Source organism: Vollenhovia emeryi, unplaced genomic scaffold (genome assembly GCF_000949405.1).
Source record: "Vollenhovia emeryi isolate VEMERY1.0 unplaced genomic scaffold, V.emery_V1.0 DF939206.1, whole genome shotgun sequence".
NCBI lineage: Eukaryota > Metazoa > Arthropoda > Insecta > Hymenoptera > Formicidae > Vollenhovia > Vollenhovia emeryi.
Window position 1 is genome coordinate 713,542 of NW_011967160.1, and position 26,726 is coordinate 740,267.

The 26,726-nt window shown below is 43.9% G+C and overlaps 2 protein-coding genes across 3 annotated transcripts in view; one reads left to right on the top strand and one right to left on the bottom strand.

Moving 5' to 3' along the window:
• The window catches only part of LOC105561520 (actin-binding Rho-activating protein-like), a 10,528-nt gene extending 8,384 nt beyond the window's left edge, over positions 1 to 2,144 (top strand). For both annotated transcript variants that reach the window (XM_012011570.1, XM_012011571.1), the window contains exons 2-4: positions 1,016 to 1,146; positions 1,285 to 1,534; positions 1,700 to 2,144. In XM_012011570.1, coding sequence (XP_011866960.1) covers positions 1,016 to 1,146; positions 1,285 to 1,534; positions 1,700 to 1,807 — 489 coding nt within the window. In that variant the 3' untranslated portion in view covers positions 1,808 to 2,144. The remainder of the gene's footprint in view (positions 1 to 1,015; positions 1,147 to 1,284; positions 1,535 to 1,699) is intronic.
• A 943-nt stretch (positions 2,145 to 3,087) lies between these two features.
• LOC105561525 (agrin-like) overlaps positions 3,088 to 26,726 on the bottom strand; it is a 175,114-nt gene continuing 151,475 nt past the window's right edge. Inside the window, exons 9-26 of the mRNA XM_012011578.1 lie at positions 26,292 to 26,421; positions 25,078 to 25,311; positions 24,175 to 24,471; positions 23,856 to 24,005; positions 23,333 to 23,593; positions 22,901 to 23,047; positions 22,314 to 22,550; positions 15,575 to 15,769; positions 14,748 to 14,921; positions 14,089 to 14,428; positions 13,582 to 13,809; positions 12,691 to 13,298; positions 12,153 to 12,564; positions 11,691 to 11,944; positions 11,263 to 11,359; positions 10,964 to 11,071; positions 10,257 to 10,434; positions 3,088 to 9,832 (exon numbers count right to left, since the gene is read on the bottom strand). Of these exons, the coding sequence (XP_011866968.1) occupies positions 9,575 to 9,832; positions 10,257 to 10,434; positions 10,964 to 11,071; positions 11,263 to 11,359; positions 11,691 to 11,944; positions 12,153 to 12,564; positions 12,691 to 13,298; positions 13,582 to 13,809; positions 14,089 to 14,428; positions 14,748 to 14,921; positions 15,575 to 15,769; positions 22,314 to 22,550; positions 22,901 to 23,047; positions 23,333 to 23,593; positions 23,856 to 24,005; positions 24,175 to 24,471; positions 25,078 to 25,311; positions 26,292 to 26,421 (4,308 nt within the window). The 3' untranslated portion in view covers positions 3,088 to 9,574. The remainder of the gene's footprint in view (positions 9,833 to 10,256; positions 10,435 to 10,963; positions 11,072 to 11,262; positions 11,360 to 11,690; positions 11,945 to 12,152; positions 12,565 to 12,690; positions 13,299 to 13,581; positions 13,810 to 14,088; positions 14,429 to 14,747; positions 14,922 to 15,574; positions 15,770 to 22,313; positions 22,551 to 22,900; positions 23,048 to 23,332; positions 23,594 to 23,855; positions 24,006 to 24,174; positions 24,472 to 25,077; positions 25,312 to 26,291; positions 26,422 to 26,726) is intronic.

The following is a 26,726-nucleotide window of genomic DNA, read 5'->3' on the forward strand; positions in this document are numbered from 1 at the left end:
AAATTCTTTTTTATAAATAATAGAACACTAAGATGAGAGATGCTAGAGATGTTGAGTGAATAAAGCAAGTTTATAGCTCTGTCTTTTCGGGATAGAGTTAATTATAAAAACATTATTGATAAATAATAGAAAATTAAAATGAGACATGTTGAGTGGACAAAGGAAATTGCTTTAATGCATTCTCTACTGAACCATATTTCCGTATGATATGGTATTCGTAATATTAATATCTGACAAGAGAAAAGTCCCCTATTATGAGACAGGATCCTAATATGGGATAGCGAGATTTCTGTTAAATTAATAGGTATCGTCAGTTGATTTCACCATGAATTTATTGCCCTTCGAGCGAAATCTGTTTAGTGGAAAATTGATTGTTGGATTATGTAATCGTTGCGAAAAAAAGATTTGTGATTGAATTTGGGCGTTGAAAACCTGCTATCTCATACCAGAAAGCTATTCCATAATAGAGGACTTTCCTCTACTATTTTTAACAAATTTACATAAATCTATGAATCGAATGCAGGTTTCTTTATTAACTGGGATTATTTTTGTTTCAAAAAGATGACGATTCAGATTTACAGTTTTTTTTAAATAAAAAGGGATTTCATTAAAATCTTTCATCTGCTGAAACGAATGGCCGTGTGAGTGCACGAATGAATGTACCCATGGCACACGCGCAACTGAAAATTTGTCAAGATGCCATTAAGACGTCATTTATGGTCAGGGTCAATTCTTAGGCTCAGTTTGGCAGATTTCCAGAAATTCCCGTCTTATTAGGTGCCGAATAACTCGACTCACTCCGCGACAATCTTCGTCGAAATATTTTGAATCTAAAATTTTCCAAAATATGTACTTTATCATTTCAAATTTCCTTTCCTTAATTTATCGGACATGAAACTCTTAGAATACTTGGTGCAAGCAAATTGTCCACGAAATGAAATATTTCTTCACCCATTACGTCTTAATCGATCGTGAATAATGAATTAGTAATTAATGTGCTTTCTCTCCTTTGAAGGAATCCTTGGGCGCCAAGGTTGCTATGTTCAACCAGTATGCCAACAAACATAAAGATAGGCAGAGCAAAAACCCGTTCAGTTCTGGTTTGAACATCGAAAAGCCACAATTCTCGAAAGAGGAATATGGCAGGTACGTGAACATTTATCACTGTATAAGTTTTGTAGATTTCTCACGATATTTATAACAAACTGGCGATATAACTAATTCATACGAATATACATATAATCACAAGTAATTAACGTATTATCATTGATGTTTTTCTCTCAGACCAGAAGCAGGCTCCCTGTCTGATCTACGTGGTCGAAAAGCGAACGCCCATGTCTTGAAGGAAATCCTGGAACTTTGCGAAATTATTGCCCATGAAGGCACACCCTGCCGGGATCAACCTGACGTCATCGGCATCACGTTCGGCGACATCTTCAATATTTATACTAATATCAGCGACAAATGCGTAGGACTGTTGCTGAGAGCGAGGAAACAGAAATATTTAGAATTCGAGGGCGAATGTCTTTTTCAGGTAATTGGACGAATGATATTTCCAATATTTAAACGCTGTTCCTATTCAAATAGTTGCAAATGACTCTTTTGCAAAGATGTGAAATTTGACAAGAATTGGTTTCAATATTGTTAGCTGTGTTACGTTTTGTTAATTCCGTGTTAACATACTTTTGATTTTCCACAGAGGAGAGACGATGACGTACCGATATTTTTAGTCAAACCCATCGAAGAAATTCGCAAGGAGTATAGTCAACGACTCGAGGAAATCCGAAACGTTGCACTGGATAGTTAATGTAAATCATCACCCTTTCTGTATTAAAGTTACCGATCGTCAAATGACATTCGCGGTTGTCGAGGGATCCAGTTTGGCCTGTATTTATTCGTTTATACTTCACAATAACACGAACGACCAGTATAGTATGTAATTTGCATTCGACTCGTCGGTTTTGTACGCTGAGAATGAATGGAGTGCGGATCGGTGTAAATATTTTCGCGAGCGGCGCAAGTGAGGTACATTAATGTGACAGTGACACGATTAGCGCAATTAGTACGATTTTTATAGAATATTTTATCGACGTGTTGTCAACTATGTAAATATCTTACCCGAAATAAATAACTGATATCTCGTATTTGCCTTTTAAAGATATTGCGGCAGTTATATTGGAACAGCCTATACATCTCGTACATCTTTATCTATACGTAAGACACTTACATAAGACCCATACAGCACGCATGTCTAAAAGACATCTTTAAGACATCTTTAAGTCGTCTTTTAGACACACATATCTAAAAGACGACTTAAAGACGACTTAAAGACGTCTTAAAGATGTCTTTTAGACATGCGTGCTGTATGGGGACGGTCCCAGATAGCACAAGACACTCCTATGAGCATTTTGAGAATATTCTTCAAGAATATTTGGAATATTCCATAGGTAATTCTTAAATATTTATCTTATGCTCGTAGAACATTTGATTGACACTACTATAAGTCTTTTTCGAATGTGAATAATCTATCAAATCTATGCGTGCCGGTTATATGTATAGTATGCGCACAGGTTTCGCTGCCTTTTGCATAAGATAAATGCGTTAGACAATAAACAATGCGCAATACATAAACTCGATGAATATTCAAAAATTATTCTGAACGAATGTTCCAAACATTCTCGACGAATATTCTACAAACGCTCTTCTTTGTTATGAACGCGATTTCTAATTGTAATAATCTATATAGATTTATAGAATATTCAATTCGAATATTCTGAAATTGAGAATATTTGCACTCCAGAAGAATGTTCATGGAACTACGTGTGCTATCTGGGGTGGTGCACATTTTCTTTTTACCTCGAAGAATTGGATTTCAAATGAGAGCGGACCTTAAAGGCCTGTGTCCATGCTGGAACTTGGTCCAAGTTCTAATTTCGAGAAACGCGCAGCCAAATCAACTTGCAGCTATTCTATGAAAGCTGCAAGTTGATTGGCTACACATTTCGCGAAAGTAGAAGTTGGACCAAGTTCTAGCATGGGCACAGGTCTTTAGAGGGAGGAAGAAAGAAAGAATGTGCGGAAGGAAGGTAATCGCATAATTTATATTTGTATATACAGTCACTTTACAACGCGCACTTTGTTACACAGTGTAGCTCGATTACTTTAGGTCAGCGAACGCCAGGTGATCTCGGTAAAGACGATATCAAAGTAAAAAAGAAAAACTAATTAATAAGAGGGGCGTCCCGCCGCGCGTATATCTCTCGCGCGAGAAAGATGAGCGACGACGCTGAATGGGATATTTAATGTCCGTCCAAGCGGAAGCTTTCGATAAGCTTCTTCAACATGTTGCAGGACAGACCGGTGCCTCGTATCTTTGCCGCGCGTTCAGCGCTACGTGCGCTCCATTTCCGCCACGGATTTTCATGTCGGGCCGACGAGGCTCGCGAGTCGCGAACATTTGCACTTCGGCGTGCCGGCAAATTGTCACTTTTAGCGCTGAACGAGCAGTGAGAACGGCAGGCCGAATCTCTCGCATTTTTCGAAGGCAGCAAGTTCGATACAGCAGTCGATGACGCGCGAATAATTCGATCATCAAAATGTACACACCTTCCGAGAAAAACATCGATCGTAGGATTCTCTATTTCTATATTGGCAGTAGCGTTAGTCGTATATTGCAACGGAAGCCAACATGTCTTCTTTCATCCGCGCCTTTCTCCGACTCGGTCGAAGCCGGCAATTTTGTTTTGTATATGTATCAAATAAGTCTTTTGCTTGTTAAACCAGTCATGAATATTTGTCACGCATAATTTCAGCGCTTGCTCGTATATAAATTGGAAAACTAAGTGGATCCGATGAGAAGAACGGTATAAAGTAAAAGAAGCAACGTCTTCGAGAATATCAAAAATATTTAGATATGTAATTCGCAACAAGTGTGCGTCCAGTCTCGAGAAGCGCATAAAGACTTCCTTCGGTTTCTTCCGTATCTCGTCCCGATTACAAATATGAGCAAAAATTGCAATAGGATAAAGATTCAATTGCTTTTCTCTTTGAGTCGAGTCTCTCGGTTCTCGTTTGCGGGGCACGTCGCTGGTGTAGTTCGATATGTCGACGATAAGATAAACGGGGAGGATAAAAAACCTTCCAAAAGACAAAAATTGGCGTGTCGAAAAGGGAGGGATATGTGTACGGAGATTGGGCGCGATTGATATTCGCGTCGCTCGCGGATATGGTTCAAATTGGACAGCGATCGCGATTGATCGATACGCCGTAAGAGCGTCATATCTCACGTTTTTAATTACATCGCGAAAAGCCGTGGCTGTAAACTGCCCAAAATTACCTTTACGAGGGCGTAACTTATCATTGTGATCCTTTTTCTCGCGGTGGTAAGAAATTCTGTAACACACCTCTTGGGATTTGACGCGAATTCCCGGGCTCTTCGCGAAGTAATTAGGACTTTCGTGAGACACTACAACATATGCGTATAAAGAATGTTCGAATGCGGGTCAAGGAAACCCGACGATGTTCGCCGCAATTTCGTGTAAGCGTATTTTCCAGGCCGCACATTGATCCTCCACATTTAGCGCCGAATCCGGCTGTTTTATTTCGTCCTCTGTCTTGCTGTTTTGTTATCGTCAAGGTGGCCTCTCATCGGCCTCATTAGTCTCATTACCGTCAGAGACACGTTCAGCGGTAAATGTCGGATGTCAATACGGGCCGAAATTAGCGGGGCTTGATTCACACTATCAGGGACGGATTTAATTAAATCGAGAGATACGAACAAGTTTCGGAAAGTAGGGCTACGTTTGCTCAACATACTCATAAAAAAATAATTTTACGCTAACTTATAAATAATCCTATGTATTATTACAATATGCACTTTCTCATATTACATTATTTATGCTCGATTATAATTAAACTTATAATACTTCTAAATCAAGCAACGCATTAAATTACTTATTTTATCAATGTTAATTCTAAACATACGAAAAACGTATATAAAAAATGATATTTTTACGTGTGATTTCAGAATTTTATCATTGCTGTTTGCAATTTCACAAACATAAGTTTCGTTCAGTTGCATAATTATCTTATAAAATTAAGAAAAATTACATTAAGAAAGGACGCGATCTTACGTTATGACATCAATCTTATTGTATTACGCATAAAAAGGTCGAATTATCTACGGCCTACGCAAAGTATCCTCTTCTACCTAAATCATGCGTTTCAATTGTCGTCCAGATTGGGTTTTCGAGATTGGGATTGGACATGCATTCATTTGCATTAATTCCGACCTATTGCGAAGCGTCACTGAGCCCGTAGTTTGAATCAAGCCTTTTATACATTGTCTCCGGAGATGTAGACGGCGAACGATTTACGACGACGATCGATATGCTGCGATCATGGACGTTGCGTTTCATCGATCGTCCCTCCGATGCCCCTTCTTGCAGAAGCGAGCAATCGTTGTTTCCTTCTGTGTAACTCTATTGCAGCATCCGCCGATACTGGCGAATTACATTGCGATCGTTATTACATAGCGTTTCTTAGATCGAGTTGCATTAAGTTCGATTGCCAACAGTGCGATTTTGTCCCGACGACCTCGCGATTTGGCTCTCAGCCTTTTGGCTTCTCGTAATAAACGTTCCTTTCGCTTCTTCCTTTTTGCAAACGTATTATGTATTACTTTTTAAAAGTCTTTCTAACACGCAGCATTGCGTTAATTGATTTCGTAGGTCTGCTCCTGATCACAACGCTGCGTGCTCTACTTCAAGCTTGCGCGATTAATACATCTTTTTTTTTCTCTCTCGACAAACGCGTTCGACATCGGAATAAATTCGCTATACGTTTTCTTTTTACACGGGAAAGCACTGTCGTTCTTTGTACTAATCGACCTGTTCTTTCTGCGGGATCAGCACGATATTGGCAAGCGAGTAACGTCACGACGCTCGCGGCAACTAAAGTGGATTACGGTCTCTCGGTGGTGGAGGAAAACAGCGAAATTCGACGGTGTCTCTCAACGTCACGCGTTATCAGAGACGCGTTTCGTCGAACGTGCCGGCGTGCAACGGGGATTTCTCGAGCCCTTCGCGGCCCGCTGCCTACCGTCTTACTTCACGACGTTTACGTGACCGGAAGGAAGTGTTTCCGCCGCTCGCTGGTAATCACGTGAACGTCCGCCGAACGTTTCCAGCCTGTCCGGTTCCACCACTTTAGCCGTCCGCTCGCGTGTCGCTGCCGCGAGAATCGGGACTCGGGATCGAGAATTAACGATTTCGTTAAAACGGAGCGCTGCCACTTCTACGCATTTTCGAGGAACAAAAACGAAATCAACATCTGTTCAAGCGGTCCTTCGACGATCCTAATTACAGCGTTATTCTTCAAAATGATTTATCGTTTTGCGTAACGTGGGGTTTGGCGCATCCTGGTGTTTCGCTCGCGGAGAGAGATAGGGATGGAAACGTTTGACGGTTTTCAAATTATCAACAACGGTTGCGTACATGATAAGAATAAATTCACGTCGATTAACTTAGGCGCTTAGCTATTCCGTCCGAAGGGAAGAACACGTTCACATTAGCTCGACATACGTGCGTGTGGTTGTCCATATATTGTATATGTATATATATATATATATTTATTTATATGCGTGCATATAATGCGCTCTCTTGAGTCACGCGAAAAATAAATGATGCGCATCGCGAGCATCGTTCGAAGGCTAATCCGTGAATTGGTTACGATAATTAGGTCGTTACGATGATCTTTAGGTCCGGTTATAGTATGGTACACTCTAAAACGAATTCATTAAATTCGTCATTTAGCGGCGCGTGTGTGGAATTATTTACAGGTCACTCGCGCGAAACTCTCTCGCCGCGCGTCGCGTTTCCCTTCGCCGCTCGTGCACGCCTACATCGCTTCCGGATGCGGATTAGCTCGTCCGGCGTCTCAGTGCGTCGATCGCAGATTGTCGCAGCGGAAAAATCTCGCTGCGACATCCTCGTAACGCAGACGTGCACAGGCGTAACTTTCGCGAGAAGTGCATTTCGAATTAATATTTAACGCGGTAAGACCGAACCCTTGAAAGGGAAATATTATATTTCTCGAATGTTAAAACGGCGATCTTGGAAATTAAATTTGACGGGACCGATACTCGGATTTATCAGCTGACTTGACTGGATCGTTATACGCAACTAATTATAATTACGTCAACTAAGATATACGAAAGGTATAATTTCAGTATTTTCGACGTGTTAGTTAATAAATACTCGATGCAAATAATATTGTTTCGACGTTTGTACCCCGATAGGAAAATGTCTCAAGTATTGTGCAATAATTGCACCGTCCAAAAGGAGAAAATTCTACAATTATTGCATTAAGGTGATTCGCGAAAACGCTGCTGTCTTGCTGACATACTATTTAGAAATACATTGTGCAAATATTTGTCAATATTTGATGGAAGGTCTCCATTTCTGCACACGTTGTTCGAAATATGCATTCATAATTCCAGCGTTCCAAGCATTCATCCAGATTTAGTCACATAATTTTCCAAATACTTTCCTATCGCGGTACAAATATAAATAAAATTGGAGAAACCGCAAGTTTTTATAGAAATAAATAAGCGTCCAGTCTTCACAAGTTTACAGAGTTGCCTCTTTCTGGCAAGGAAACGGTTTCTCGCGATTACGAAATGAAATTTTCAGATCGTACAATCCGCGAGACTGAGTGGTCACGGACCACGTTTCACGTCGGTCATCGTCAACAGCCACCTATCTAAAACTTAACCGCGATTTCCGTCCATCGAATGGAATGTAGAACCTTCTGTATATAAGTGGTACGTATAATATATATATTTTTATATATATATTTATTCTCTTGCGCATTTGTAAAAAGCCTCCCCTACCTAAAAACAACGTGTCGTGTCGCGTGAGTTTTGTCTACTATACTGGCGATAAATCAACAAGTCCTTTAAAATACATATTTCCTCTATTCCGGGAAATCCACGGTCATTTAAATCTCTCTACCGAACACTCAAACATAACACCGATTTATCTCTCGTTTTTTTTTCTTTTCTCCTCCCTTCGCTCCTCCGTGTCGTCGTCGTCGCTTCTCGCAGCCCGCGTGCGCCCGTCGCTTTAGTCAGTCTTGGCATCGTAAAACGTTTAGGTGCTTCAGTACAATATAATTATAAGTACAGATTCTACAACGAGGGGTGCGCTTCGAACGGACCCCGCTCCCTTTCCCCCTCCACTAAATTCGCGCCGCTCGCGCGTTTGCCGCATGCGTATACAGATAGATTCATTACGTACACATATGTATATTAATCTCGTCACCTTAAAAATATATTATTGTCTTTCGATGAAAATGTAGCACTTAATTCGCCCCTGCTCTTCTCCTCTACCTCCTCTTCCTCTAACTTGATCCGTTCACGCGGCGGTGACGATGGACTCTGAACGATATAAACGTGAAATAATCGCGAGGCGATCGACCCTTGCAGCTCTTTTCTACACTAGAACCTCGATATTGTGGTCGGTTTGTGAATGATGAGTGATCGAATGCCGCTACTATGAATACTTCTCCTCTTATCTCTTATCACTTATTTATTGGATGGCCCTATGAGAAAGCGGTACTCGCGAAGTTTCTACAGTACGCCGGTAAACCCCTAGTGTAGCGTCCGCACCTCTCACGCGCGACAACGGTGGAGTCACGGTTCTGATCTTAGCGGACGTAACCGTCTCTTCAAGCGGACGACCCTGCGTTCGAAAGTGGAAGTACTTTGGTTCTCGTTCTGGCTCCGGCTTCATCCAGACGTCAAAAGCTTTAAACGAACAATGCCATTACCAATTGTGATCCTGAATTTATCTTTCGCTATTTCGTGCGTTCTGAAACGTGTCGTCTAAAACCGAGGGTTCTGGCCCTACATCAGGACACGAATCCCTGTTCTTCCAAAAATACAACGAACGATCCTTGAGAATGGAAGTTTCAGCCAGTTCTGGTCCTACGAGACCTCTGGTCCTGTTGAGACAGTCATCTTATAAGAAACACGATATCGAGTTTTTTTTCCTCTTTGAACGGAATTTCCGATTCCACTTGGTATTCCCGCGGGAATTTCGTTCCTCTCGGGAATGCGATATCGTGGATTGCAGCTATGCTTCTCCCTGAGAACGCGCGCCATGTCAAGGACCCAGTGCGATTCGCGTGAACGAGGACCATCTCTTCGCACAACTTTGGCAGGAATCAACACGCCGCTCGATCGGACATCGATTCTTCCACACTTAGTCTCGACGGCGATCTTCGTTGCACTTCGCGTTTAGTCTGTTAATTCGCTAGGAACACCAGAGACGACTCTCCAACGGCGTGGGGTGGGCTTGACGATCATCAGGATACGTTACCGTACTTGTCGCAGTCGATATTTAGGCGATCGTCGACCTTGGTCCGCCGATTTGTTTTGCGATTTCTACGCGTCAAGGTTCGCGTTCGTATCGCGCCATCAACTCATCGTCGTCGACGACGGCGGCGTCGGCGGGTCGACGAGGTTCTCTGATATCGACGTCGCGTTGACGATCGTCGGGCTCGGGGTTCGTTATCATACATCGTTGTCGTGGCAGAAGTCGATCTTCCGTCTGGCGAGTTGCAGCCGCCGCTTGTCGACGATGAAGTCCGTCACGCAGCCCTTGATGCCGCGATGGCCGGGTTTGCCGCCGACGAAAATCTTGCCGTTAGTCGTCAGCCACGTTGTTTCCGTCGAGATCTTAACGGGCGCGTTCTCGTCGATCTGGATCGTACACGCCTTTCGTCGCCGGGACGCTCGGATGTGATGGAAGACACCGTCGTCCACTCTCTCCTGCAATCACGATAACAATAATTAGAATCGTGGAAATTTTGGACAAACATCAAGTGAAAAAGCAAGATTTCTTTATCGCATCATGAACACAACAGTTTAGTATAAATTTGAAAAAGCCGAGAGCTTTGTTTAATCGCGCATAACAATGAGAAGTGCATTTTCTACCCGATTTTAGTAGAAACAGATATTTTGGTCAGAAGTTGCTAATGGATGCTATATTTTGTTACTTCGTATAATATACAATTGGATAAGTATAATTTTAAATATAAAGCAAACAAAGAAATATTGTATAAAATAATTGTCAATGTAGAAATAAAGAGAATGTAAAAATAAAAAGGAGAGGAAGATAAATTAAAACGACCGCGGAGAACGAAAATAAGAAAGGGGAGCGCGATATCTATTAAATCAATGTAACGGCGCTTACCTTGCTTCTCACGGAGATCTCTTCATCAATCTTGCTCTTATAAGTGAGCACCACGTGACCGCCGTGCAGGGACAAAAAGAGGTGCTCCATCTTTCCTCTTCCTACCCACGCGATAAGACCTTCGGGATGTATCGTCCTCAGCCGCAGCTCAAACTTGTTCGATTGCTGTTCTCTGCGTCTGCACGAGCGTGTAATAACAGGCATTCATTAAACAGAAAATGTCAATTTCAAAGCTGCGTACATGCCAATAATTCACACTACGAATCCAGATACTTTACTACAACAAGATACGCTTAGATGCGGAAGTTAACTAATAAAAATAAAAAAAAGATTATAAAGAGGAGAAAATTCTTTTCGGAAAGTTTTCCTATATCCAGCTTTTAGCTGTTTTTACTTCAAATTTTACATTGCAAAAAGTAAGAAAGGAATAAGACTGCGATAAAACAATGCTAATTGTATAATATGCGACAACCGTAGCGTTGATAAGAATTATTGTAAGAGACTATCTATCTAATTGCATCCATAGTTACATCGATTCTACGTACGTTCCCTATTACGTTATAAAATAATTGGCTTCGGAGTTTACAGTAATTGCCTAAGGGACGTGACTATCGGAGATTGCCATACGGCACAACAGTGCGCGAGCAGGAAAATCTATCCCTCAAACGAGTACACCACAGCCATTTTTCATTTTCTAGAAAACTTACTCCGTGTAATCGTAACTGTCGTACTCGTAGTCGACGTCCTCCTCCAAGTCGTAGTCGGAGTAGGACTCCTCAAAGTACTCGCCGAGGGTAGTGTTAGTCGAGTTAGTACTAATTGGTGGTTACATAATCAGAAGGTTAGTGACAGTAGTCGTTAGTCGGGAAACGCTAATTATTCTAGTCGTCGAGCGACCGAGGTTACTAATCTCAAGTGCACCTAATCGAACATCCTAGAGGATGTGCCGATGCGAGCTAAACTTTCGATCATCGATTCTTCGCAATTCTGGCTGAGTGTTACTCACCTTCTTCCGGAGCGATGCTTGAATTGCAGGAAGTTGTCGCCCTCGAAGCGTACAGGTCGCTCCGATATCTCGGTGCCGGACACGTCGTAGCCCATAACTGAAAGAGACATTTGTGCTCAACACATGTTTTACCATGTAATTAATTATTAACAAGGTGAAATATATTTTAACGCTTTAACGGTAGAATGTACGTAATATTTAAACAATCTATTATTATTAAAACAATATATCATCTATCATTATTTAAACAATCTATTTTACGTCGTATATATTTCTACGACTGTTAATATCGTAAATAGAAATCAAATTTAATCATGAACGGATTTAAAAAATCGTTGTAGGAAAGAGAAATGAGGAAAATACGTACAGAAAAGTCGAAGAAAGATTTATATAATAAGAAATGATGAAATTGCGTGGAAGAGACTTACAGAATTCGCAATGCAAGCCGTTGTAACCGTTAGCGCATTTGCAGAGATAACTGTTCAAGAGCGGAAGGCAGACCCCGCCGTTGTGGCAAGGGTTTTCGTTACTGGGACACGGCAGACCATCGTAAATCTCCGTGTTGTGTTGAGTAACATTCACGGCGAGGTTCTGATATGTTTTGCCATTTACCATTAGTCTCTGCACGGCACCTACTAATCCGGTCCAAGCCCCGGACAGGCGATGAACTTCTCGCCAGTGTCTATGGAAGCAAACAATCAGCGTTTGTTGTTCAGATCGGCATATCAAAAACATGAACTTGCTTTTTCACCAAATCAAGTGTACGTTATGATATACATATGACGGATGACGTTTCTATTACAAACCCAACAATACGATCGCAAAAGCATGAGAAATTTGGAGTCAGAAATAAAAACTTCGAGACAATAATTGAAACGAAAATGACTCACTTGACGCCACCAACGTAAAGCGGCATTTCGAGGTTCATTTCCGTGAGAGGACTCCCGGACAATCCTCTGGCGACGGTTCCATCGTCGAGCTGGAGGACACCCTCTCTGCCGAGTCTGTTGATCCTCACGCAGTGCCACATATCTCGACTGACCGGATCCGGCGACGTGATGTTCGCGATGCCGCTACCGAGATTGAATCTGAACTCCAGCCTGCCGTGAATCAGGTTCAGACTGATGAAGTCGCCCCTGCCGTTGTTCAGCTGGCCGTTGTAGAGCAGGAGACCGTCGTTCGCGCGTGTGAGAAACCATAGCTCGATGGAGAACGCTTTCGCGACACCTTCCAAGCAGGGCAGCTCCAGATATCCATTCCCGTTCATCTCGGGAATCAACAGTTCCGTCAGTTCGGCGTCCACTAAAAATATAAATATAATTTATAAAATAACTTGCGAGGCTACCTTGGAAAATTAATATCGCTTCTAACATTACGAAAGAGAAACAAGGTTTCTTCTTTCAAAAATCGAATGCTGTTTGTACTTACAGATCTCGCAGTGGTCGCCGGTTCGACCGGGCGGACACTTGCACACGTATCCTCCCTGCGGTAGGATGTCGCAAGTGGCACCGTTCTGGCAGGGCTCGCCGATGCACGGGTCCAGCGATTCCTCGCAGTTCCTGCCGGTGAACTGCGGCGGGCATATGCACCTGTAGTCCGGCGGCTCGTACTTCTCCACCGCGTAATTGCCGTGGTCGTAATTTTTCTCGTACTGCAGCTCGGAATCGTAATCGCCCTTCCTCACGTTCTTCTTGGTTCTCTTCTGGTCGATCGACGTGCAGTGGGAACCCCTGCATCTGACTATGTTCACCCCGACGCTTTTGCCGTTGCCGCCTCTGTTGTTCCTGCTTTTACCCCTTTTCTGTAATCTCCTGCAATCCCGGCCGTTACACAGGTCTTCCTCGAAGATCGGTTGGCACGTCGCACCGTTCTGGCAGGGCAGATTGGCGCACGCGTTGTCGCCGCATTCCTTCACACGGTAACTCTCAAGGACGTCCCTGTCGCGGCCCACGTGGAGATCTATGTTGTTCCGATTGATTTTTAGCTTGCGTATGCAGCCGAGAAGTCCATGGCTGGTACCGATGTTGTCATAGACCCTAGAAATTCATCATCTTGTTTAGGCGTGTTTTATTTTTAGCATTTAAATCTGTCATTAAGAGAACGCTGGTTAAGAAAGTTTTCTCGCTCAAAGCGATAAATGAGCAACACTACTTGGCAGAGTTTGAAATCAATACGACAATCCTTGAGATATCATCTTTTTAAGGTCTAAGATCTTAGAAGATACATAAAAAATTGTGCAAATTTGGAAAAATTAGAAACTGCGTACGAGGAAATTTTCTAATTTTTTTCATCCAACAGTACAGCGTTTGCAAATATTACTTGGTATAATTAGTCGGCATGTTTCCAATGAAAGTATCTTGGTTCAGGTCCAAAGATTTCAGCATCCCTTGACTTTGTCCGGCCACGTCTTCGCCTTCATTAAAAATCAGCACTCCGTCCTTATGATATCTTTTAGCCGCCACTCTGTGGAAGGTCTTCATGGTCACTCTCTCCGGTGACGTGAGCACTACTGGTCCATTTCCCAAGTTATATTTGAACTGCACGTATCTGGAGCACACAATCGTATTCATGAGCACTAAATTAGATACACCAGTCATTAATTAGATCAACAGCGAAGCTTTTACGTTTTCGCGTCGCTTATTATTAGCAAACAATTACGTAAAACTGATTCTATACAGCTGACTGCATCTTAATTTGTAAAATATGTTATAAAATTATCTCGTAGGCATTTCGAAATTGAAACACAAGGTGAAACTGAATTATATGTTTGTCTGTTGCCTTCGAAAAGTATATTTTTGAAGTGATCGCGATAAAAGAGGTACCAACCCATCGACGATGGCGAGCGAGACAAAGTCGCCGGTGCCGTCGTTTTTCTGCTGATTATACAATATGATTCCATTGTCCGCATATGTTTTGAACTCGACCTCGATGCTGAATTTGTGATATGCTTTCAGTCGGTTCATCCTGACGTAGCTTTTACCGTCAAAGGAGGGTATCTCGTAATCCCGCTTGTTGATCTCCTCGTCGCATAGAAGCCCGGTGTAATTTGGTCGGCAGATACAGATGAAAGTTGCGCTGGGCAAGTCGATGCAGGTCGAGGTCATGTGGCAGGGATACGAGAGGCACGCGCGAAATTCCTGAGTCGGTGTCACCGGCACGTAATTAGCTGATAAATGATTAAGCGAAAATTAATCTTCATCTAATTACTGACAATGTTGACAAGTCATCGAGCGATTGAGCGATTGAACGTCAAAAGACCTCGGGGAATTAGAAGTCGGGATTGAGACGTTCTTTAAGTAAATCTCTCAATATTAATTTTATACATCATTACTCGTCTGATTGACCTTGAAAGAAATGTGTTACCTAATAAGTATTGAAAATCGTTAAGCTGAGACCTAGTCGGTAGAAAACTTTACGTGAAAAATTCAATTCAATTTTGTGAAGAATCATAATTAGGCGTGATTGATCGAGCCTTTCTGTCTTACCGAAGCACTCCTGCCGATCGCTGGTTTCCGCATAGCCCTCGGAACAAATGCAACCGCCGTTTGAGCATTCGCTGTTCGGTATAGTGCAATCCTTGTCATCGGTGCAGAGATCGCCTAGTAGAGCGGTGACTACTCGAATCGTCGCCGGTGTCGGTCGATATACCGCGGCCACTCCTATAAAAGTTAAATTTTCTATTACTAAGATACATAAAATGTTAACAACAATTCGAGTTTTCCTCAGAAAACCATTAATTAAAAAATTGTCAAATACTTTGAGACGAAATTATTTCTTAAGATTATTTTGATTTGATACAATTGGTGGATTTTGATAATTTTATCAACAAATATAATACTATATATACAAAAGTTCATTGAACTAATGTTAGTTTATTGAACTGCTTCGTTGAACTCTGCGAGCAGATGCTTAGTGGAGTTTAAATGATTTAATATCGAGATGTAGAATTAAATGAATTTCTGCAATTTTCACTTTGTCAAGTATTCACGTTTCAAGCAATGCAAGCAGTTTTAAAGCATTAACATCCTGATCGTGTTAATCCACAATTAACAATAAATCAATAATAAGGTTAATGAAGTAGTGCACGACATTACATAAAATCTAGTTAATCATCAATTATTCCAGTACAAAGATTTCACATTTTGAAGATCTTGGAATCTTCGAAAAAAATTATAGACTCGGGAAGTTACAGGCATTTTCCCGAAGATATATTAAATCTTTTCGCTTGTTTCTCGTTTTTTTAAAAGAAAAAAATGCGCGAGAAAAGGTGTAGCTCATAAAGAGCTCTTAGAAGGGAACGTTTCCTCTTTACCGTGTTTTAAGTTATCTCTGTCGATGGTGATGGTTTCTTGATGAGCTCGGTGGGTGTAATAATATCGTGGGTCCGGTTCCGGTACCAAGAGATGCCGCGTGGATTTGGACAATGGAGAAATGGCAGCCGCTGGTTGAGTATACTGTACGGCTGTATATCTCTTAACGGGGAAGTCCGTATTAACCATAGGATCGTCTGAAAATGTACGTGAATACCCGTTCTGCCATTATTTTCCCTTCTTACGTTCTTCATCGGGAGATTTATTCATCTCAAGGCTCGTAACCAAAAGCATAATTATTATAACGTTCTCTTTTCAACAAGGTTTCTTTATCTACAATAACGAAAATAAATGGGAAAGAAACGATTATTATTAGACATTAGATATATCATTTTATCCATGCGCCTGAAGAGAAAAATTAAAAACAAAAAATTCTGGAGAGCCTACAAATAGAAAATATACAAGCAACACGCAATGAGATAAAGAACATATTAGTAAAAAAATCGGTCATAAGCCTTGATTATAATTCAGTTATGTTCGTATAAAAGACGGTTCTGATCGGTGTAATATAATATAACAATATTTTTCACCGAACAGGATTCGCGTTTTGTCACTGCGTGCTATGCGTGTGTACATGTGTATACGTGGTGTATGAAAAATTCCATTACATAAAAAAGAAAGAAATAATCCATTTTTCTCATTAAAAGTTATAACGATGGTGACACCTATGAATATATATATATATATATATATATATATATAATTATAAAACTGTAATAGAGAAAAGTTTTCCCTCTGCTTGGATCTCTGTTAATTAATTTCGAGATAAAAGTTCGGTCTCTTTTCAGAGGGAAAAAAATTTATAAAAATAATTGATTTCTTCATTTCGCTTTTGTGAATAAATGAACGTGATGTAGAATTGTAACACACAATTTTTTTATAATAAAAAAAGGTTACGTAACAAAACAAAGTCTGAACGCAAAGAGTAGAAAAATTACGAGATCGCAATTTAGGATTATTGATTTTCGCTTGAGCCCGTAGATCAATTTACATTTTCGTTCGCGCATATGAAAAATGTCAGCGGAAGAAGAAGTCGCCCGTTGAATTTCCTATAATGATTCAAGTTGCAATTTTGTAAGCTACATCCGAAAGCTTTAAGAAGAATTTAAGAATCGTTTCAGGAGTTGCATCCTAAATCTCGCTACTGGTTTCTATTCCTTTTTCTCCTTCTTATCTTTGTGAATGGCTTGCTTTAAAAATGCCATTCTTTATACCGAGATAAATACGAATAAACGCAATCTTTCATTTTCTAGCTTTAATACAGCAAATCCTCCCTTTTCCTCTTTTTATAAGGAATGGAAGGAATGCTGCACGAAGCTTCGTGGAAATTATAAAATCGAATTAGTCGAAGAAATGATGAGTGGGATATTTTACTTAATGCTAAGGTTTTAAGATATCGTATTCTTTGTATCTTCCTACGCAAGTGTCGCGTTTTTACTTGCGTTTTCAATTAACTTTCTCTTCAGATTAGATTCTGACGCTTCAGATTAGTTATATAACCGCGATAACTTTATATATAATATATGTTCTATGCAGGAGGTTTATCGCATCTCAAAAAAGTGCACACCTATTGCCGAAACCTGGCAATAAATTTGTGCAGTTATCTTTATTTCCTACACTGTCTATGTAAGTCGGTACTTGTATCGTTTAGAACAGCTGAAAATTTCTTGTTAAGTAAAACTTATTTTCCAATATTGCCTTGTTAATGCCGTTTACTGCCTAAAATTTGTACACCTATTTACCGAATGCGGTAGACCCCTTGGTTATATATTAACAGGGCATTTATAGATCTAATCGTCCTATAAAATTATCCGTTTATTATATACTGCTAAATTATTCTGTTTCCATTATATCTCAATTTCTATTTGCGTGGAAGGGATTCGCGCCGTCCCGACGTCTCGAACGCCCGAGGATGAACGTGACGACGACGACGCGACGGCGGCGCTCCTCTAAATAATGAAAATCGAAAAGCTAATTCTATCGGCACGGCGTAACGCGAAACTGTTAACAGGAGTCGCAGCGCGACCTTAATGGGATTTTAATTACTTTCCAATTGCCGCGTTGTTTCCAGTTATTGCTCGAGAACTTCCGTTATTTTTTTCTCAACAATCGCCCGCCACCCTCTCCCCGTCTCCCTCTCTCTCTCTCTTTCTCTCTTTGAGTTCTGAATTCTCCTTTTGCCGAACTCCCGCGCATCCAACGACCCGCTTATTTGTCTCCGTATAATCGATTCGTTTATTTACTTCCGCTACGGGAACGAGCTTTTATCGTTTACGCGCACTGTCTCTGCAAATATTCCTGGCTTTCTTCTTTCTCCGGAACCGTTTCAGTCCATTTAAGGGACGAGGAACTCGACCGGCGGGATACGACACGGAAATATGAGCCGACGTTTTACGATCGGCGAATCTCTTCCGTTTCCCGCTGACGGGTATTTTTATCAAATGTAGAATATGCTTAGATATCTGATAAGAGTCCACCGATGTTGCTTTATTAAAACTCCGCACGCCACGTGTCGCCAATTGAAAACGTAAGCTGAGGAAATCGACCGATTGCCAAAAGATTTAATCGACGGGTTTACCATTTCTTCCTTAATAGAATGTGTATATACATATAACAGCGAATTAAAGCAAACGTGGCGCAGAGAATTGCTCTGACGAGCCTAAGATCCGAGTTTAAATCCGACCAGAAATTATCGGTTTTTGTTCGATCGCCACCTCTCAGAAAGAATCACTAATCTCTCCCTGCAGGGATTTTGCTCCCTCTACATACATAGAGGAGGGTCCAATAATAATTCAATAATAAAGCCAGGGAGTCTGTTCCTGGTAGGCAACAATAGCGTTTATCAAGCCTGGCAAGCGTGGCGTTTTAATATGTCAATCCAGAAAAACCATGTTGACAGGCGTAGAGACTCTTCGAAGAGGCCTACGTTCAGCGGTAGACTGAGATAGGCTGGAGATAGATAGACTTATATTATCCAATATAAAAGAAATACAAAATTACTTGTTAAGGTCTAGTCTATTCTCACTTGGAATGAGTTTGACCTGTTCCACTATTTGTGGCAATTTCAGCTCAAGCTCGTTCGAAGTGAGGACAGGTCTGATCTTAGCAACCCATATAGCAAGCATGTCTAAAAGACATCTTCAAGACCTCTTTGAGTCGTCTTTTAGACACGCGTGTTGTTTGGGAAGTAATTTTTGTCGTTCTCAAGCTACTTGCACAGCCTGTTCTTGATTTGTATTTGTTGAACTCTTTGGTATCCTCTCACAAATTTGCAAACTTCCTCTAGACCGAAATGCTGTTTCGCGAAATAAACGGTTTTAGCTTCCTCATCGGGCTTTTAATGCTAAAAGATATACTCAATATTCATCCAATTTATCGAACTATCTCAAATTTCCACGCGTACGGATTACAATGACCCCTACATTGTTATATCGATCTATCGCGTCTCTCGGTAGCAATTTATTTCAGGGCGTTCCTCTGGCGACGTAAACATTTTCCCGCGAAAGGGTAACTCGTCGATCGCATCCGTGATCTGCCCGCCGTCATCCTCTGGGTTACCTCGCGACCTCGATATTCCCGCTTTTCGATAGTAACGCGATGATCGTAAGTCGCGCTTGCGTCAAGCGTATCGCACATTTGCAGGACATCCGGCGGCCACGCGCCGTCTACAGGATCCTCCGGAGGGATATTCCACGGCACGGCGGGTCTTCTTTCGCGCAGGAAGCCCGAGGAGCTCGCCGTCACAAGAAATCACGGCATACATTATTTACCAGGATTCAAAGTGCCGGCGTCCAGGATCCACATCATCCTGTCATTTACCCTCCCCCTTCCCTCCACCCTCCTGCCATCGTCAACTTCGATCTTGCGCGTTGACGGGGGGGTGAGGCGAACAAGAAGAGTACATCGAACGGTAAGGAACCCCGTGGCCAGCCGGAGTCGACGTGCACTCGACGAAACTGCTAGAACGAAGTTGAGAGAAAGAGGAGGAACGACGAGGAGGAGAGACGAGAGACAGTGGAGGGAGGGGGGGATGAAAGAAAGGAAGAGGTAGAGGGAATCCGCGAAGACGGCGTAATCTGATTTATGTTTGACTCCGGAGGACGAGCCCCGAAGAAGAACTTTTTAAGAGATTGACTTTCAGCGAGAGAGCCCAGACCGGCTGAAAGTGAGGAGGGTGGCGACGGTGGGCAAGGGAGGGGGGACGGGGGAGGGAGGCTGAGCAATCGAAAATAAGGGGTCGGGGCTCGCGGGGCGAGCGAGAGACTTTAATAGATTCCGACGTTTCGCTCCGCGAACTTCGTCAGGGGTTCGGAATATCTTGAGAAGTGCGAGGGAGGAGGGTAAGCGGGAGAGAGCGAAGGAGGATCTCCCTTTCTTCCGTACTTTTTGCGCGGTTTATCGCAGCGCGGGCTAGATCCGCCGGTCTGATTGAGTCGGGCTCCGAAATTAATGCCGGAATAATCAACGGTCCGCGAAATTAGATCGCGATCGCGGGCGTCTCCTCTCCAGGGTTGTTTGTAATTAGTTGAGGAACTCTCGCTAATGATGCGTACGCTCGTTACATCTATCGCCGGCTCCGCGGGAAGAGACGATCGATTACGCGGTACCGAAGTAATCACGCGGGAAAACTCCCAGTTTCGGGGAACAACATAATTCTGCAGTTCGGTAACAAAGAGGTTCAAACGAATAGGCCAGGGGTGCCACCCTTGCATCAAGCTACCTTTCGCGTCTTCTCTCGAGACGCAGACTATCGTACGCTACATAGATCTTGCCAGACCAACGACGGACACGTAGTCACTATCGCTTCTCTTAATAATTACGAAAGAACCTTCCCTGCGTGACGATATCTTTCACCGAGATCTTTTAATTCCCTCCCACACGAAGAAAATAATGCCGGGCGGGGAAATATCGAGTAAAACTCTCACGACTGACAATTTCGGATGAAACTTGGTCGGCCGTGTCTCTCTGTGCGGCGAGGGGGCGAGGGGGAGGGGTGAGAGAGTTATGCGAGTCACGCGGGTTTAATGCTCGCGGCTGGACCACCGCCGGACCACCGCCAGTTACCCTTCTGGATGTCGGTTCTTCTCTTCTGGAGACACGTCCCACGGGCGCCACTTAAGACAAGATCACGCTGGAAGTCCGCGGTGATTTAGTTAAAACCACCTTCGGCGCTCGCTCAGTTTCGCGAGTTAACGTTCGCCAACTTTCTTTATGTGCGAACGCGCTGGTCGTGCACCTCCGGGGCTGTTTTAACTCCGACCGAGCGGAACCAGCTGCACACCTACGTTCTCGATGTGCCGCCGGTATCACTTTCGAGTAATCGCGACAGATCATCGCGCGATTCACAGGCTAGTGACAAACCTCGAGAAACGCGAGCCAAGTATACAAAACGTACGGATATTTGAACGCGCGTGTGATTCTCTAAAAATTTATTAATGGAAACAAAATAATTGTATAAATTAAATGAAATAATTAATTTTGTACACCATCTCCTCTGTTAATTTTTCTGTTCTTAGACGCGTCGTTTCAATCTGGTATCACTTTGTATGTCTTAGTCGAAAACATTGGTGCCGGCGATTGCAGTAATCATGCGATCATTTCGTCGAGTGGAATATCTTGCGAATCCGTATCGATTTGAACGCAAGCCCATGCGCTTACTTTGCTTCCTTTCTTCCTCGATTTACTACTCGATTTACCTGGCCGTCGTATTCGCGTTGTATCCGCCGCAATTCGTACATTAATCACAAGTGTTATTCACGAAAACGACGAGGACGTGCGGTTGATTAAGAAAGCAAGCAAAGTAGTAGCTGCGGTCGTTCCGGTTGTGCGGGTGCGGGGGTTACAAACATATATATACATGTTAGTAGAAACTTGATGAGTTTATTATAACGTTTGGATATACAAAGTGGACTACTGGTTAGTTCTTCTAGGGCAAGCCAGGGCTGTTTTTCTCATTTCAACTCGGGTTTCTCCGAAGAGACAATTTACTGACGCCGTTGCCTCTCGTAATTAACAACGTTCTCTATTCGAACAATCTAAATTGTAATGAACCGATGCCACAGAGTTGTGCGCGGCCGTCCAACAGTTTTAGGCCACGACTCTACCAAGTCGTTCTCGAAGGAGATCACCGTTCGACAATAACAAACACTCTTGCGTATCCTTAAATTCTTCCCTATTGTACAAATCTTACTTTTCCCGCACGGCTCCTGAGCTAAACGATTGCATTTGTTGGTCCTAAATCTGGTCAGCTAAATTCACCCGATTGATTTACAGAACGAGTCGCCAAGTCACAGATTAATTGAGATTATTGGAGCAACTCGATTTATAACAACACGCCGCAATTTCGTGTCTTCGGAGACTAGTTTCACGATACGTTAGACTATCTCTCTCCTCTCGTACGTTTATCGTTGCAAATTTAGCCTTGTCCTACCACCGACGCGTTTTCCTCTGTTAACATCGCTACACATAATTAGGCGTATTCTTCTCGACTACGAATTACGAGCACCGGTTTCCGCCTATCTAACTACTCCTCTCTAAGGGGCATACGTTCCCGTTGGAAGCCGCGGCCGTCCGCGATTTTCGAACGTGCCTATGGGGGCCGTGTGTAATGTGTATTTCTCTCTCAGTAGCGTAGAACGTAAAGCGACCTGTTCGGCGGAATACGTTCAGTAGTGAACCCACCTCTGCAGTGGCCGAAGGCCTGCGTGACCACGTCGGCCTGGTGGCCGCACGCGTACAGCCGCAGCTCGCACTCGTTGTCGTAGGTCTGCCCGTCGCTGCCGCAAACCGGCACGGACGGCACATCCGCCGGGCAGGCGGACGGACAGACGCAGTGCGCGCCGCCGATCTCGGTGCAGTGGCCACCCGAGTAGCACTCCATCTCGTTGCAGCTCGTTGGCACGGGCGGTCTCATGTCCGCTGCGGAGCAAAGCGGATTATAGCGCGACGTTAATAAAATTACGGCGTCGTCGTCGCGAGACGGCACGAGCGCGTCGGGCCCGACCTACCTCGAGCGCCGACCTTAAAACGTTACCTTGGACGGTCGAGGGGCAAATGGCGTTTGACGCGAGGCAAGTTAGGGCGACGCGCGAGTTAGGGGGCTCGACCCGATTCACGTTTGAACGTTGGAACAAGTTGGAATAACAAGTTGTCCTTTGACTTTCTGATTTAACTTTTACAAGAGTTCGCGGTGGATCGTAATTAAAGTCACTGATCGGCACTTCTCGTACATTCCGGTGGATGGAAATCGTTATTATTACACGTGATACCTGGGTAACAGCCGATAGGCGTGAGTATCTTGTTGTGGTCGTTGCAGATCGTACACTTCTGTCCCTGGATATCAGGCTTGCAGACGCAACGTCCCGTCATCTGTTCGCAGTCCTCCCTGACGGAACCGAACAGCGAGCAGCCGCACGCTACGTTCAAAGAGGGAAAGTTGATATTAATTTTCCACGGGCAATCAATCGACTAACACGTTGACGTATACATCAACGATTGATAACAATGAAACAGAGCCGTGTAGTCCGGAATTCCATTTTCCAAACTTCAATCTATGCGAGAGAAATGTGCTCCACAACGAATATATTTAACGCAAACGTCCGTGATAACAACGCACTGTCTGTGCGCGTGCATCTACGTTACATCATCCGCGTGAAATGATTGCTCGGTGAATCGGTGGCGTGTACTGATCTCAATCTTACGTATGCATCCGTGATGACCCTCGCTTATCTTCGGCAGGCCCCAGTAACCCGGCATGCACCTATCGCACTTGAGGCCGCCCACACCCGGCTTACACTCGCATTGACCGGTCTCCGGGTTGCAGGTGTCGGACATGCTGCCGAGCCGGTTGCAACCGCATAAACTCGGGCAGCCCGCGCCGTCCGGGCCGAGCGCGGCGGTTTTCCCGTCCGGGCAGCAGCCGTGCCACGAGTCCGCGCACTTTACCACCTGGATACCGTGAACTGAAAGAGACACGTAGCCCGTGAGCGTCGCGGAAACTTATAGGACACGTTGATCCTGCGGCGCAACTTGCTTGCGGTCGAGGGACTCGCGTCTCCTGAGGAACGCAACATTCTCGGGGAATATTAAACCGTAATGTATCGACTGTAACTTTTACGAACGTTAATGCAATATATTCGGATGCGCGTGCACAAGGAATTGGCGGCTAGCCAGACACATTAGATATTAAGCGGGTATCGGGCAGAGAGTCTATTTCTCGCTGACCTTTCTTGCAGCAACGTGCGAATCGCGTTGTCTGATGGCAGTAAGTATTGCTAGGGCAGTCTTTACGTTCTGGTCCACTACCGCAGTCGTACTCTTTGCCCTCGGAGTCCACCAGTGGGGGGTCGCCGTTGCAAGGCTTGACTTCCATGCCTGCGTGGGAGCAGAGAGATTCTTGGAACATATTGATTTACAGGGTCGAAGCAATGACTACATTGACTAAATTTAAGTGCGTTAGTGAGAAGCGCGAGAAAAGCGTAGGAGGTTCATTGTTAAAGGACAGCTGCGTCAGTCTCGACCGATTCTCTCGAGGGTTTCGAACCTTGGCAGAGGTCGAGGGGTCGTAGCCTGAGCTCCTGCTGCCTCTGGCAGGCCTCCATCTTCATGGCGCACAGGGAGGAGTAGATCCTGAGATCGCTGCCGCAGACGGGCCGCATGTTCTCCGGCGAGATGGCGGCGCAGTCGAATCTGCAGCTGCATCTGGGAAACTTGTCCGGGCCGAGCTCGCAGGTCGCCTCGAAGTCGCAGTGGATGTCCTTGCACGCCTCGCGCTCCTGCGTGCTGGTTATGTCGGCGACGGTGGTGACCACGCGAGTCACCGCGGGCGTCGACTTGGTCGCTGTTAGAAAGCGGTTAGAAGGCGACGGTTAGAGCAGTTTAGAGCGTGTTAGGCAGGGAGGCAAATCGTTAACGGCATGCGGTTAACGCGACCCGGATCAGCATTAGAGGACCCCGGTGGCTCTGATAAGCGTCTCACTGCTGATCGCGACCGTCCCGGGTTATTTTCAATTACGAGCGCCTTGTATACGGGAACGGCAACTTCTGAAGATTACAGAGGAGGCGTGCGCGAGATGTCTAAACGTCTTTGGAACTTTATAAGCGCCTCGCGCCTCGAGCGTTATGTTCAAAGGAGTTGCGGATCGCGTTACGTCAAACGCCCAAACTCGTTGTCAAGCCACAGTGGCTTTTCATTACACGGTCTGAGACGCTCGGGCGCACCAAGTATCTCCAAGTGTTAAACATTTTAACGCGACGGCCTCGGCTATCTTAAAGTTTGAAACGCGAGTAAAATACGCTTGCGAGTTTTGCGGCCGCATTGCCGCCATTAAAGTTTTTAATCGACGCGTTTCGCGCCGGTAGCAAGCGTGGATCAATTGCGAAGGGATGTCCCGGCAGGTGGGAATCGCGCGGCATAAGAGGCGGGTGTATAATTTCGGTAACGTACTCAACGCCGCCGCGGCCAATCTCTCGGCGCAGTCCCCATAAAATATGACGTGCAACGCCGGCAACTTGGGGTCCCTGCCGCAGGCCGCGCGCTGCAGCTCGCACTCGGATTGATAAGTTTTCGCGTCGCTACCGCAAACAAGCTCGCCGCTGCTCTCCGGACAGACCTTCGGGCACACGCACACACCCGCCACGCAATGCGCCCCGTGATCGCACTTCACCCTCGTGCACATTTCTGGAAAGCATTCAGGTTCCTTAGCTCGCAGTGCTACAAATTCTGGATCTCCAAAACAATGTGGTCGGGTAGTTTTCAAAAGGGTATGTACACACGCTGTTTATACGTTCAGGGAAATATAGTCTTCAAGCGATCGAGAAATCTACTATCGAGAAAACGTGCAAGTCAATTTTGGCTGCTTTCCTTTTAGAGAACACAGTCGACATTTTCGACACAAATCGACATGTGTCGCTTTCCATTTAGAATTTAACTCAATCGAAGCTTTTCGACTCTGCTCGGGGGGAGAGTCGGAGTGGGTTTTTCATCGAAGCCCGCATCCGCTCCGCGTATTTCGATACAATCTCGTTTCGAACCTTTTCTTAAAATCTTGTTCTGTAACAACGAAAGAATGTGAATCGCCAGTAGTTAATTAACAGTACAGACTTGTTAGACGACATTAGGCTGGTGGTTCATTTGTTTGATTCCGACGTTTCGAGCATACGGGTCGTGGTCCTTTTCAAGGAATTTGATAGTCTACAAGTTTTTTCAGAGGACATTGCAACTTAAAAATGTGTCGATTGCAACATGAAATCAGTCAGATCGCGAGCCAAATGCATTTTTTTTACTTACAAATATTACGTCAACGATATTAAATTAAAAACGGAGATTTAGACATCCATTGTTCTGTAAATCTTTGCCATTTTACAGTGGTACACTGTGCTCGAGTGTGTAACTTTTGTCGTCTAAAAGGAAAGCAGCCTTTATTAGCGTGTTTTTACTCTTGTTAAAAAATTTCATTAATATTATTAATGCAAATCGGTATTGCCAATATTATTACATGTATGTATCCAAATTATTATGTTACATGTAATGTATTATATTTGTAACTATTTCTCGCAGTGGAAGCGGAAGGATAGAAAGGTGGTTCTGTTTGGTATTAATGCATCTGGATCTCTTTGCATTAGTTCGTATTTACAAGGCACGTAATATACGCCGCTTACCGCAGTCACCCACGTAGCTAATGTTGATGAGGGTCTGGTTCGTGCACGACGCCCTTTTCAAGGCGCACTCGTTATCGTACGTCACGCCGTCGGATCCGCAAACTTTTTCCGCCCCCGGCGGTTCCTTCACCTGCGCACAATTACAAATTTGACTTTAACTGCAACAATAAATGCGATCGTTTACGGCAATGTGAAGTTGAGAGAATTTTATCTTAAAGTGACACCTTCGCTCCGCAATATTCGTCGCAAGGTGCGACGTGGACGTTAAAAGAATATATACATACACGTATAACTTTGTAATAGGAATATGTTATTCACTTTGTGTCTTTCATCCGCCCTCTCTCTCACACGGTACGAGGATTTCCGTCCAAAAGCGATGAAACAGGACCGCGTGCGCGGCAAAGGAGCGGCAGAGGGTAACGCGGAGAATAAAAT